Source organism: Salvelinus fontinalis, chromosome 40, assembly GCF_029448725.1.
Source record: "Salvelinus fontinalis isolate EN_2023a chromosome 40, ASM2944872v1, whole genome shotgun sequence".
In the NCBI taxonomy this organism is placed as follows: Eukaryota; Metazoa; Chordata; class Actinopteri; order Salmoniformes; family Salmonidae; genus Salvelinus; species Salvelinus fontinalis.
In genome coordinates this window covers 18675521-18689477 of record NC_074704.1, presented here as the reverse complement: position 1 = coordinate 18689477, position 13957 = coordinate 18675521, and the positions used below count along the sequence as shown (strand labels likewise).

The 13957-nt window shown below is 41.1% G+C and overlaps 2 protein-coding genes across 3 annotated transcripts in view; both read right to left on the bottom strand.

The window, feature by feature from the left end:
- Window positions 1-3413, bottom strand: part of LOC129839854 (ras and Rab interactor 2-like) — a 49085-nt gene extending 45672 nt beyond the window's left edge. For both annotated transcript variants that reach the window (XM_055907539.1, XM_055907540.1), the window contains exon 1: window positions 2820-3413. The gene's annotated coding sequence lies outside the window, so the exon portion shown is untranslated. The remainder of the gene's footprint in view (window positions 1-2819) is intronic.
- Window positions 3414-3501: 88 nt separating this feature from the next.
- LOC129839855 (sodium/potassium/calcium exchanger 3-like) overlaps window positions 3502-13957 on the bottom strand; it is a 69054-nt gene continuing 58598 nt past the window's right edge. The window contains exons 8-17 of the mRNA XM_055907541.1: window positions 11487-11512; window positions 11201-11254; window positions 10844-10977; window positions 9984-10144; window positions 9435-9717; window positions 8958-9124; window positions 8659-8773; window positions 8384-8496; window positions 8213-8278; window positions 3502-7966 (exon numbers count right to left, since the gene is read on the bottom strand). Coding sequence (XP_055763516.1) covers window positions 7814-7966; window positions 8213-8278; window positions 8384-8496; window positions 8659-8773; window positions 8958-9124; window positions 9435-9717; window positions 9984-10144; window positions 10844-10977; window positions 11201-11254; window positions 11487-11512 — 1272 coding nt within the window. The 3' untranslated portion in view covers window positions 3502-7813. The remainder of the gene's footprint in view (window positions 7967-8212; window positions 8279-8383; window positions 8497-8658; window positions 8774-8957; window positions 9125-9434; window positions 9718-9983; window positions 10145-10843; window positions 10978-11200; window positions 11255-11486; window positions 11513-13957) is intronic.

Sequence of the window (13957 nt, the reverse complement as noted above, 5' to 3'; positions counted from 1 at the left end):
GAGTTAAGACAATTAGAAATACTATCAGATCCCCTAATGGGAACATTTATAAGTCTAATTTTGTGCGCAGGCCAGGTAGCCTAGCCCTACTTCTATATGCGTAATCAGGTGCACGTCCTTACTCAATATTGACAGGAGTATTCCAAACAAAAGACAATTAATAAATTGACAAATCGTAAATGGAATGAAATAAACCCCCCCAAAATTCTCACAAGTGTAGCCTAGGTTGTGTGCTCTGCAAACAATGTGTCCACTCCTACAATGACAACGGTAAGACAGTAATAATGATATATTGAATGCATGAACAGAAATTACCGTAACCAAACACATATTGTAGATGATAAATGATGGATATTAATTGTAAATGTACTACTGGTGATACTGGTGTGCCATCCCCGCGGCCTCCACAATGGATTAGTCCACTCAGACAGGTTCGAATCAGACAGGTGTCTTGTGTGCAATACATTTTTTGTACATATTTGCCAACTGCTGGACTATTTTAAAAAAAAAATGACCCGTTTATTTTTTACTAAATTAAATAATGGTTTTATTATACCTACAGAACAAGTTGGGTTAAAATTTGATCAATCTTTCTTTCTTTCCTATCCTGTTTTTCCTATATTTTTCCATCAATATGCAAATAGCCTTTGCCTCTGCCTGTCTTCCTCTGCACTAGTGATAGTCACTGCGAAGCTTGAGAGCTGCATGTGGCTCTCAGGAACTTAATTGGCGGCACACAAAAAATATGATTTATTTAGTAGGGGGTCCACGCCCAGCGGCTCATCATATTTGAAGGGCCTTTGTACACTACAGTAGCCCGCCCTGTTCGGGTCAGGGCGCTAGAGGTTTACGTAGCAGGTATGCATAGGCTGTTAAGAGCCTGTATACATCCTAGACATGCAGCTTTCAGACTGTATACCTACATGTGTAACTACTCTGTCACACATCAAGGTTCTGGTGCACAAAACAAGTCTACAGTCCAACATCCACAAACACCTGTTGGACCAACAGTTATCAGACTTAAGTCTCAGTCTCAAGGTAGTTTATACAGTAGAAAACAAAGACTCCTGGCTCCTAAAATAACCTTCCATGCTCCCCTCCAAAGGAAAAAAAACACCTGGAACAAGATACAGACAGTATCTGGCTTAACGTACAATGAGGACATGGTCTGGGCCTGGCTATGGGAAACAAGGGACAACTACCATAGTAACAAAATCAAGCCATGGTCAAAACCTGTTGTCCAGTTGTAAAAAATAAAATCCTATCTGCTGATTCATATCCTCGTAACCCACCAGCCGCCAAAATCTCTCTCCCTTGAATTTTAACCAGGAAAAAAGATCTAAAAATGAGTATTGACAAACATCTGGTAACAATTGCTGGCCAACGGGGTTGCAGGAGATGCAGTCGATTGTGGTATGTTTTCTGTATGTTCAGCTCTAGACAGGTCTGTGCCAATGTGTCCTCCAATGTTTTCCATGCGCTCTTCATGGATGGAAAGACGGAAAGTTGAATTGACAGCTATGGGACGAAAGCCCACTATCGCTTCACAGAGTAGCAAGGAGCGAGAGCGAGAGAGAGAGAGAGAGAGAGAGAGAGAGAGAGAGAGAGACAGAGAGAGAGAGCACACCGCCTCCATACTTTTACTTGAGGATATGATAGTGATATATGATGATATGTTTGTATAGGGGCAAGTACTGCAAATCTGAACACATCAAACTGAACCGGGTCAGGTCAAACGCGGTCAGAGTAGCTACACCTCTGAACATGACCGTAGCAGACTAATAAATGGTCTAAAATCCCCTTTTGATGTCTGTTCCAGACATATTCCTGCTTCTTTTGAACTTGTTCCAAATCTCTAGGACAAACAAGTAGCATACCCCTGAATGACTAAAGTTGGCTACTGTACTCAGAAGTGGAGTTAAGTCTATAGATAAGACCTAGTCAAATACAGCACATTGGACAGGAGGAATTCTTATTTGTGCCAGGAGAAATTGGTGCAAGTGTTATTACTCTTAGACTGGAAAAGCACTAGACTAAGAGATGTGTTACTGCTTGATGTGTACAAATGAATGAATCTACATTATGCATCCCTTTGGACTTTCCAAGTAAGTCTGACTTAACACTATAGGCCCCTCATAAAAACTCACATCCAGACTTGCATATCACTGAGTGGAAAGGGTTTGTCTATATGGACATTACTTTGTCAGCTATGAGTTACACCCTCATCATTTTAACACTATTTAAAGCGGCAATCAGAAGTTGAAATAATAACAAAGGAGATCCACGTCTCTGTTTCGGTAAAAAGCTGAAGGATGGGGCTGGAGAAATGCAATCACTCTCAAATGTATAGACGGAGGTATGGATGCAAGGACTGACCATTCATGATATTAATATTATAGTTTTAACCATGTTTTTAGGCTGTATAGTTTTTGTTTACTTTTACTTTGTTTACAAACATTTATATTTGGGGTTCTGATGTGGTATGACAGCTCATGATGCATTTACAAGTTCTATTCTTCAAGTATCAATGAGTACATATCAGTAATTGAAGTCCAAAATTGGATGTAGCAACAGCTGATTGCCCCTTTAATGTGCATTCTTTTGTTAGACTTTATTCAACCAGAAAGACCAAGCCTCCGATAAACTATACATTTTAAAGTAAACTAAACTTTGTATTTATGACAATATCAAAAGAACAAGTAATCATTCGTTTACATTTCACATCTCAATTTGCCATAACGACAATATTGTTAAAACTGCATTAGAAAGAAACCAATGTTTGTAAACACTGAAGGCTAAAGAAGGCGTAAAGTGCTTACCTAAAGACAAAGTCCAGTCTTCTTGTGGCAGACACCACACAATTCCAAGTGGTCTATGCGTGGTGCAACGCGAACTCATAAAGTTTTACTTTTGTTTCATATAGTTTTGCATCATATTGTATAGTTTCATTCTTTTGAAGTTTCATTCTTGCCAAAACGTCTCCAGTTCAGTTCTGTACACCTCGCTCAGGCTCAACCCTCTCCCGGCAAAACACTGCAGCGCGAGCGCTAACCTCGAGATCACATGACCAGTTCTGGAATGCGCTGATGGGAATGTTGGACGACTATTTCTCAGACCTACTATTTATTGTTCATGTACTGCAGGCCTATAAACATACACTTATTCCACAGTTGTTTAGATTGATTCATTTTTCAATATAGTGGGAGATTAGAACATCTGCAGGACATTGGTGTAAAATGCTGAAACAAACACCCCCAAAGACTTTCAATCAAAAGTAGCCTACTGTGCCAAATACATGACAATCAGTACAATTTAAAACTCATCTAACCTATGTCCATAAACCTTATTCAACCTTTGTCCACATGAATTCCTTGCTTTGGTGTTCTCATCCTGCTGATTTTCCAATGAACACTTGTCAGGTGTAAAAGAGGTCTTCTGAACTCAATGGGGTCTTTCCTGGATAAATAAAGCTTAATCACAACAATAACAATGTAGAAACTATTGTACTGTATGTAAATCTGTTTATTGCAAGAAAGCCCCTGGGAGCCAAATACGACCGAATCCCTCCTAAACACAGAGTACTAAGAGAGGCTACGTTAACCAGAGGCCCTCACGAAAGAACATGAGGATTTACAAACAATTCCAAAGACATGACTGTAAAATTACATTGGTTCTTGTTGAAACCTATTAGGGAAGTAGGCCTACATTCTAAATACTGTATTTTTTTCAAATAAATATGCTCGTCATAAGTTATTTAAACATGGTTTATAATAGCCTATATTCCCTTTTGATATGAACAGTATAATAACAGAATCAAAACAGAGCTTTTTGATCATGAAATACCTTAATTCAAATGTACACACGAAAATAAATCGACTTATTATGAAGAGACATGCAGACTAACACAAAATTCCTCTTCCATTCACTTAAAAGTACCCAAACTGTTTTCTATGTGCCAAAATCAACAATCTTATTGTTTTACTCCCCCTAATTGAAAATGTACAAATACAACACAACACACTGAGTCTGAGGATCATTCGTGTGGCTACAAAGCATCACAAAGATAGCGGACTGGCCCTTTAATCTGGTAACCATGGTAATCCTTATAAAAGTAAGTCATAGTAGACATTGCCGTTAGCACACCTCCACTTTTGGTTTGAACACATGCTGTGGATACATAGCACTGATACAAAGTGGCAATACTGTTGTTGACAAAATATGTTACTGCTTTGGCTCAAATACATTAACACATCCACACTTGTTGTTGGTTTGAGGCCTTAACTGAATACATGAACCTGTATTCACAAAACGTTTCAGAGTATGGGTGCTGATCTAGGATCAGGTGGGTCTGTTAGTTCATAATGAATAAGATTATATGGACAGCTGGGACCTGATCCTAGATTAGCACTTCTACTCTGAGACTGTGAATACAGGGCCTGGGATATTACAAGAGTTCAAGAAGCACTGTTTAAAGAATACATGTGTTGTGCAAGTGCGAAAGGTTTGCTTGCTAGAAACTGTAGAAACTGACACCGTTATAACTAAGAGATATCAAATCTAATTCAATGGCTCCCAAATGAAACTTACTTGAATGCCCTCTGGTGGCGAAACCAGTCTAGTTAATGTGCCATTAGTGTTCATTTTTACAAGATACAAATGCTGTAATATATACTATTTGAAATAAGAACTATATAAAACTTATAAATGATAAAGTTCTATATTCTTAAATATAAACAACATAGTCAGATTTCCAGTATTTTGATTATATAATTGGTACACTGAATCTCAATAACATAGAAAGGAGAACATAAAGCATTCCACTTACAACTGGATCCACATTCTTTTCTGATACCGATAGAGCAGACACGATCTGGGAATAAATTAATCCATAAATAAATAAATCATGATTATGTCTGCTCATTAACAAGATTTTCCATGGTCCTCCCCCATCCACACCCACAGACACGCACAAAAACATACTTGCACACATGCGTGGTGCAGACACAAACACACACACACACACACACTTCAATCCAGCTTTAACTCGACAGTGTACTTTCTTACATCACCTACTATTCTAAAAATTATTATTTTCCTTAATTAAGTAGAAATGCTGTACTCGAACTGGGTAGAACATATTCTACTATTGCGCAGAAAGTATTCTACTATTGTACAAGATTCTATAGCCTAAAAGGGTCCTAAAGTTCAGCAGTTACAGTTACATACAACTAGATGCTGTACAACAGAAACATATTATATAACGTATCTCTGTTCAATAAAGTGACGGTGCTGGATTTCAACTCCAGGGATATCCCTTATTTACAATACTTTTGGGATATATTAGGAAAAATATACAGTACCAATCAAAATTTTGGACACACCTACTCCTTCAAGGGTTTTTCTACATTGTATAATAATAGTGAAGTTATCAAAACTATGAAATACATACATGGAATCATGTAGCAACCAAAAAAGTGATAAACAAATCAAAATACATTTTAGATTCTTCAAAGTAGCCACCCTTTGCCTTGATGACACCTTTGCACACTCTTGGCATTCTCTCCACCAGCTTCATGAGGAATGATTTTCCAACAGTCTTGAAGGAGTTCCCACATATGCTGAGCACTTGTTGTCTGCTTTTCCTTCACTCTGCGGTGCAACTCATCCCAAACCATCTCAGTTGGTTTGAGGTCGGGTGATTGTGGAGGCCAGGTCATCTGAGGCAGCACTCCATCACTCTGATTCTTGCTCAAATAGCCCTTACACAGCCTGGAAGTGTGTTTTCGGTCATTGTCCTGTTGAAAAACAAATTATAGTCCCACTAAGCGTAAACCAGATGGGATGGTGTATCGCTGCAGAATGCTGTGGTAGCCATGCTGGTTAAGTGTGCCTTGAATTCTAAATAAATCACAGACAGTGTTACCAGCAAAGCACCCCCACACCATCACACCACCTCCTCCATGCTTCATGGTGGGAACCACACATGCAGAGATAATCCGTTCACCTATTCTGCGTCTCACACGAACACGGAGGTTTTAACCAAAAATCTCAAATTTGGACTCATCAAACCAAAGGACAGATTTCCACCGGTCTGATGTCCATTTCTTGTGTTTCTTGGCCCAAGCAAGTCTCTTCTTCTTATTGGTGTCCTTTAGTAGTGGTTTCTTTGCAGCAATTCGACCATGAAGGCCTGATTCATGCAGTCTTCTCTGAACAGTTGATGTTGAGATGTGTCTGTTACTTGAACTCTGTGAAGCATTTCTTTGGGCTGCAATCTGAGGCTGGTAACTCTAATGAACTTATCCTCTGCAGCAGAGGTAACTCTGGGTCTTCCTTTCCTGTGGCAGTTCTCATGAGAGCCAGTTTTATCATAGCGCTTTACGGTTTTTGCCACTGCCCTTGAAGAAACGTTAAAAGTTCTTTAAATGTTCCAGACTGACTGACCTTCATGTCTTAAAGTAATGATGGACTGTTGTTTCTCTTTGCTTATTTGAGCCATTCTTGCCATAATATGGACTTGGTCTTTTACCAAATAAGGCTATCTTCTGTATACCACTCCTACCTTGTCACAACACAATTGATTGGCTCAAACGCATTAGGAAGGAAAGACATTCCACAAATTAACTTTTAACAATGCACACCTGTTAATTGTAACGCACTCCAGTTGACTACCTCATAAAGCTGGTTGAGAGAATGCCAAGACTGTGCAAAGCTGTCATCAAGACAAAGGGTGGCTATTTGAAGTATCTCAAATATAAAATATATTTTTATTTGTTTAACACTTTTTTGGTTACTACATGATTCCGTATGTGTTATTTCATAGTTTTGATGTCTTCAATATTATTCTATAAAGTAGGACATATTAAAAATAAAGAAAAACCCTGGAATGAGCAGCTGTGTCCAAACTTTTGACTGGAACTCTATATCCCACATATATTTGGATATATTTGGAGACAAAATAACTCAAGAGAAACTGTACTGTACATAAATATTTCTTACTGCAAATAGAAGAGAATAATATGAACTCTCCCTGACAGCACAAAGCTAAAGGAATAGACTCGCGATTAGCATGCCATGCTATCTTACACTTTGCGAGAAGAAATGGCTGGCATGAGAGCATCACTGTTTGGTCAAGTCACTACAGTGCACTCAGCTTAAACAAAAATATCCTCCTCCTCTTCTTTGATTCTTGCCGCTTCACCGAACGGTTGAAGAACCGGACCAGTCTAAGTGAGAGCGATATGTCAATAAACTTCCCCATGTCAATATTCTCTTCAAATATTTACAGCCAGCACAAATGGAATCCTGTCGCACATCCATATGAACCATTAAAACACCTTAAACAATATGTATAATATTTATATCCAAACATGTACAAAGAGTAAGAAAATAACACAATCCTATTGGCTATCAATCGCCGTTAGCCAATCATTTTCTCTTAGTCAGTTAGCAGCTTATACATCAACGTCGATGATAATACAGTTTAGTTTATCCAAACCAATGTCTTCAGTTTACCTGGCAACAGAAAGCTAACAGGAAGCAGTCACTACTACTTCCTGTTCGGTTGACCTTTGACCTCATCATGTTCCAATGGCACTTTCTCTTACGTCTTCTCTTCTCCAGCCAAAACCAGACGAACGCAAATCTCCGTTCATCTTTCGCTTGTATTGCACCAAAGATAAATTAAACAACTATTATTTCAAGATAAAAATCCACCCGAGGGTGGGGCGAGTTGACAGGGAGCAAAGACCTGTGGCAAAGACATCCTCCGGGAGCGAAAGCAGAAGGAAGAGGAGGAGGAAGAGCACGAGGATCAGAGGATCTCGCGGCACATGGGCAGGTTGACGAAGATGAAGACGTTGAACTCGATGAGGACGGAGAAACAGACGAAGACGGCGTACATGAGGAGACAGGTCAGACCCAGTCGACGGTCCAGAGTCCATTTGTTTAAGTGGACGCCCAGCACCTGAGGACAGAGGAAGAGAGGAGGCGGGAAATGAGAGATTAGATTTCATTTTGAGTTAACATTGTACACTACATTTCTGTGTGTTTCATAGATAGAGACCATAGAGAGTGATAGGTTGTTGGAGGTATTCTAGGTAGGTTACAGGTGATAACATTAGCACAACACATTGGTTTATAGACAGTTGTTTTAAAATAAAGTTGAAGCTAGTATTGGGGTTAGGCTGATCCGAGTACAGCCTGTACTCACTGTGAGGAACACTGAGGCCAAGAGCAGCGCAACAGAGAAGATCAATCCTCTACTGTTCAGAGAGATCTGAAGAGGACACAGAAACACATGATCAGCTCTAAGCCTGTCTACAATGTTGGGCAATAGTAAAAAAAAAAAATAAATAACATGGGTAATAGCAGGAATACTCACAGTTGATCCATAGTCAATGCAGAGGGTCTGTAAAAGCCAGGGCAGGCCAAGGCCCACCAGAATATCAAACACATTGCTGCCAATAGAGTTAGAGATGGCCATGTCTCCCAGACCTAGACAGAAGAGAAAAATCTATCGTAATCTATTGTATTATAACACCGCACTTTGTGTGTGCAGTACCGTAGTTCAACAGCTCTGAGTAACCTCATAAAAGACACGTGTTGTGGAGTTGGTTCTGATGGAGTGGTCTCTGTGTGTCTCTCTCCCTACAGTACCTTGGCGTGCCACGATGAGGCTGGCCATGCAGTCTGGAACACTAGTCCCCGCCGCCAGGAACGTGATGCCCATGATGACATCAGGGATGCCGAGCGTGTACCCAATCACAGTCACCTATAGTCAATGACAACATGGCAGTCGTACCATTAGAATTGTAACCAAGGCTAGAATGGAACCGTCACACAGCATTTTTCTGCAAGACAATTACCAGACCTCAACACTGTATTCCCGTTTGAGAGGACAGCTGGAGCCAAGGCTAATACGACATTTAGTAAATAAAGGTTAAATAAGAACTCACCATCCAGACCATAATGTAGGAGAAGCCAGCTATCCACATGGTTGAGGTGACGAAGGAGACCATGAACCATCTTTCCCAGCGTGGCTTGGCACAGTTAGGGATGGTGAAGAAGAGGAGCAGGCACAGAGGCCAGCACAGCAGCCACTTCATCTTGTTACACACACCCGCTGGAGTTGAGGGAGAGGGACAGAGAGAGAGAGAGAGAGATAATATTTTAGATTTTTTATAATTGAGAGAGAGAGAGAGAGAGAGAGAGAGAGAGAGAGAGAGAGAGAGAGAGAGAGAGAGAGAGAGAGAGAACGAGACAGAAACAGAGAGAGAGAGAACGAAACAGAAACACAGAGAGAGAGAGAGAGAGCGAGAGAGAGAGAGAGAGAGAAAGAGAAGGGGATTGGAAGAGAGAAAATGAGCGTCAGTGAATTGAAATATGTAAAACATAGAATAAAGAATATAGACATATAACATGATCACACAGACCTGGTGGTCTGTGAGGGACCAGAGGTCCTTCGTTCTCGTCCTCTTCCTCCTCTCCTCCGTCGTTCTCATTATTCTCATTATCCTCGTTCTCGTTTTCCGTCTCATTCCCCGACTCCAGGACCCCCTGACCAAGGCATCTCCCGTTCAGCCCTCTCTCGGCCCCGCCCGTCCTGCCGTTCTCCAGACCCCGCCTCTCCGGAGCCCTGGCAGCTGCAGAGTCTGAGTCTCCATTGGTGATGTGTTGGTTGACCCTGGTCTCACTGGTGTTGATCACCCTCTGTCTCTGCACACACACACACACACACACACACACAATACTGAGTCACTGAGAGAGAGATAGAGTATGTGTGTGTCTGTGTGTGTCTGTGTGTGTCTGTGTGTGTGTGTGTGTGTGTGTGTGTGTGTGTGTGTGTGTGTGTGTGTGTGTGTGTGTGTGTGTGTGTGTGTGTGTGTGTGTGTGTGTGTGGAGGGTGGGGTGTAAATGTCAAATTCATACAGTACATGTGTACGTGTGTGTGTGTGTGAGTGTCTGTGTTACCCTAATCTTACCTCATTGATGAGCATGCGTGAAGCCATGGCTAATCGTGTCCTGGGGGAGAAGTGACTGGTGATCATGATCCTCATGCCAGCCTCAGAGAAGGACAGCTGGTGGGGGTAGGCTGACAGTAGTTCATCCACCATCAGCACACTGGGCTTACACTGGAAGTTAGCTATGGGTACAGTCACAAAATGGCTACTGTTATCACTAACAGACTGGTGACACAAGAAACTCATACATACACGTGGGTACCTGAGTGCCTTAAAGGGATTCTTCAGGATTTTGGCAATGAAGCCCTTTATCAACTTCCCCAGAGTCAGATGAACTGTGTCCAGTATGAAGGAAGTTGGAGGTAGTTTCACGAGCCAATGCTAACTAGCGTTAGCGCACTGAGCTAACACTAGTTAGCAATTGCGCTAGCACTAGTTAGCAACTTCCTTCAAACTGGACACAGAGACATAAAAATGGTATCCATGAGTTCACCTGACTCAGGGGCAGTAGATAAAGAGCCTCACCAAAACCCAGAAGTAACTGAAACTGAGATACTACAATAGTTCCTTTTTCAGTGGAACCACCACAACTATCAAAATCATTTCAAGGTAAACTCTATTTCTCTGTATTGTACCACAGTAGGTCACAGTTTATTTGGATAGTTCAGATACTCATACCATCAACAAACTATCTGTTGATAAGCAGCCGCTTGCTAAGGTTAGGGTTGGGTTTAGAATAAGAGTTAGGGTAAAGGGTTAAGGTTAGTAGATAGTTAGTTGAACAGTTAGTGATAGTCTGTAGATGAACTATCCAAGTAAAGTGTTGCCCCACAGAAGCCTGATAATGTGATGTCATATCTGTGTGCCACCAGGGTAGGTACCTTTCTTGAGCAGGACGGCGGTGGCGTCACAGGTGACATTGTCCTCCAGGTCAGTGCTGCCCGTCAGACCGTTGGCCAGACTCACGGAGCTCTTCTTCCGCCGGTCAAAGTAGCGCCTCGCTCTGCCGTTAAACCTACACACACAAGTGATAAAAACTCAGCTCAGAGACAATGAGAATTGAGTAGAAAGTATACAGGAGTTTACAGAAGTATGCAGACCTTCCTGTGAGTAAACAGTGTAATACATTTGCCTCAATGTACAGGATCTAAATGACTGAATAGCTCTTGGTCCAGATGGGAAGTGTGTGTGTTCCTGGTGTGTGATGATGTGACCTGCCAGATGATGCTCATACTCACTTCATGATTAGAATGTAGAAGAGGTACATCACGTTCAGGACTAGAGACTCCCACCTTGAATATAATATAGAATAGAATGAATCCAACTTTATTGTCCATGCGAACAACGGAAGTGTGTCTTCTGCTCTGTTCTCAGAGCAACCCCTCCCCCACCCCCACCCCCAGCACACGTCACACATACAGTTGAGACGAGCACAGGAGAATCTAATTCGAAAAACACCACCGCAGAGACTTATCAACTGATTATCAACCAACTGCACATCAAGAGAGACACATTTTTACTTACCATGTAACCTCCCCGTCGTAGATAAACTGCGAGGAGAAAGAGAAGGATTGATCATATTTAGGAAAAGGGAGAGACGTAATAACACAATCTCCCTGCATTTCCAGTACTGATTATTAAAGCAATGCTATATCTATCTTGACCACCAGAGGGTATGCCAACTCCAGAACTTTCCTCCATGACAGAACCAGGACAAATAGACCTGTTACTCAACATCTGATTCATTACAGTCTAACTTAGTCAATGTCAAGTGGAAAAATGCAGTACTTCTCTTTCTGCGGATGTATGTGCTGTGTCATCATGCTTCATGCTAAAAGGCTAAAATATACCCAGAACTGAAGATTATCCAGTGAGTCATTGGCATTTCATACTACTATTATCCAGACTGTAGAGTCAAAGGCATGTTATAATTCCAGGTTGGCATTTATTGTCATGAAACTTGCCCTGGAGGCAGCTCTGCAGACTGGTCACTAGCTGGCACAGCCACAAAGTCATAAAATCTGATTTTAAACCTAACCTTAACCCTAACCACATTGCTAACCCTAATGCCTAACACTAACCTTAAATTAAGGCCAAAAAAATATTTTTTTCATTTCATAAATTTTTACAATACAGACCACTTTGACTTTGCAGCTGGCCCATCTAAGGGAGAGATCGACATTTACTGGGGGGCTGGTCCAACTCAAGATGTCCTAAAAAAAAATGCATCCCCTCCCCACAATAGCCAATTTATTTATTATTTTTTAGGCTAATTCCTAAAATAATAATTGTCCACCTCATTGTCAGAGATTTGAGCTCTAAATGTATCAGGACATTGCATGCGTAGGCCTTTAGACTTAATATCACCACTTTATTTTAAGAATGTGAAATGTCAGAATAATAGTGGAGAGAATTATGTATTTCAGCTTTTATTTCTTCCATCACATTCCCAGTGGGTCAGACGTTTACATACACTCAATTAGTATTTGATAGCATTGCCTCTAAATTGTTTAACTTGGGTCAAACGTTTCGGGTAGCCTTCCTCAAGCTTCCCACAATAAATTGGGTGAATTTTGGGCCATTCCTCCTTCCTCCTGTTTCTATAGGGTTGAGGTCAGGGCTTTGTGATGGCCACTCCAATACCTTGACTTTGTTGTCCTTAAGCCATTTTGCCAGAACTTTGGAAGTATGCTTGGGGTCATTGTCCATTTGGAAGACCCATTTGCGACCAAGCTTTAACTTCCTGACTGATGTCTTGAGATGTTGCTTCAATATATCCACATCATTTCCCCCCCTCATGATGCCATCTATTTTGTGAAGTGCACCAGTCCCTCCTGCAGCAAAGCACCCCCACAACATTATGCTTCCACCCCCGTGCTTCATGGTTGGGCTGGTGTTCTTCAGCTTGCAAGCCTCCCCCTTTTTCCTCCAAACATAACGATGGTCATTATGGCCAAACGGTTCTATTTTTATTTCATCAGACCAGAGGACATTTCTCCAAAAAGTACGATCTTTGTCCCCATGTGCAGTTGCAAACTGTAGTCTGGCTTTTTTATGGCGGTTTTGGAGCAGTGGGTTCTTCCTTGCTGAGCATCCTTTCAGGTTATGTCGATATAGGACTCGTTTTACTGTGGATATAGATACATTTGTACCTATTTCCACCAGAATCTTCACAAGGTCATTTGCTGTTGCTCTGGGATTGATTTTCACTTTTCACACCAAAGTACATTCATCTCTAAGAGACAGAACGTGTCTCCTTCCTGAGCGGTATGACAGCTGTGTGGTCCTATGGTGTTTATACCTGTATACTATTGTTTGTACAGATGAACGTGGTACCTTCAGGCATTTGGAAATTGCTCCCAAGGATGAATCAGACTTGTGGAGGTCTACAGTTTTTTTTTCTGAGGTCTTTGCTGATTTCTTTTGATTTTCCCATGATGTCCAGCAAAGAGACACTGAGTTTGAAGGTAGGCATTGAAATACATCCACAGATACACCTCCAATTGACTCAAATTATGTCAATTAGAAATAATCTGTCTGTAAACAATTGTTGGAAAAATGACTTGTGTCATGCACAAGGTAACCGACTTGCCAAATATGTTAACAAGAAATGTGTGGAGTGGTTGAAAAACGAGTTTTAATGACTCCAACCTAAGTGTATGTAAACTTCCTACTGTATACATATAGCCTTTATAAAGGAAGAGAAGCTGAGGCCCCAGAGAGATAGATATATGCCGTAACATTTCTTCATGTCAGATGGCTACTGCGTCTGCTATTCAGATATAGGTGTACAGAAGGAGGCTAATTCGTACTTTTTAGATCAGATTATTTTGTATAAAGATAAGCATTAGATTAGAGGAGTAACTCTGGTAGGCCTGGAACAGACTTCCTCAAGTCAGTCGTAGTGCCGTGGCACACTGCCTTCATATCATAGACTGGCAGTAGCTAACGCTTAATAACAGCCACACCAAACAAATGTTTTTGAACTTTATTCG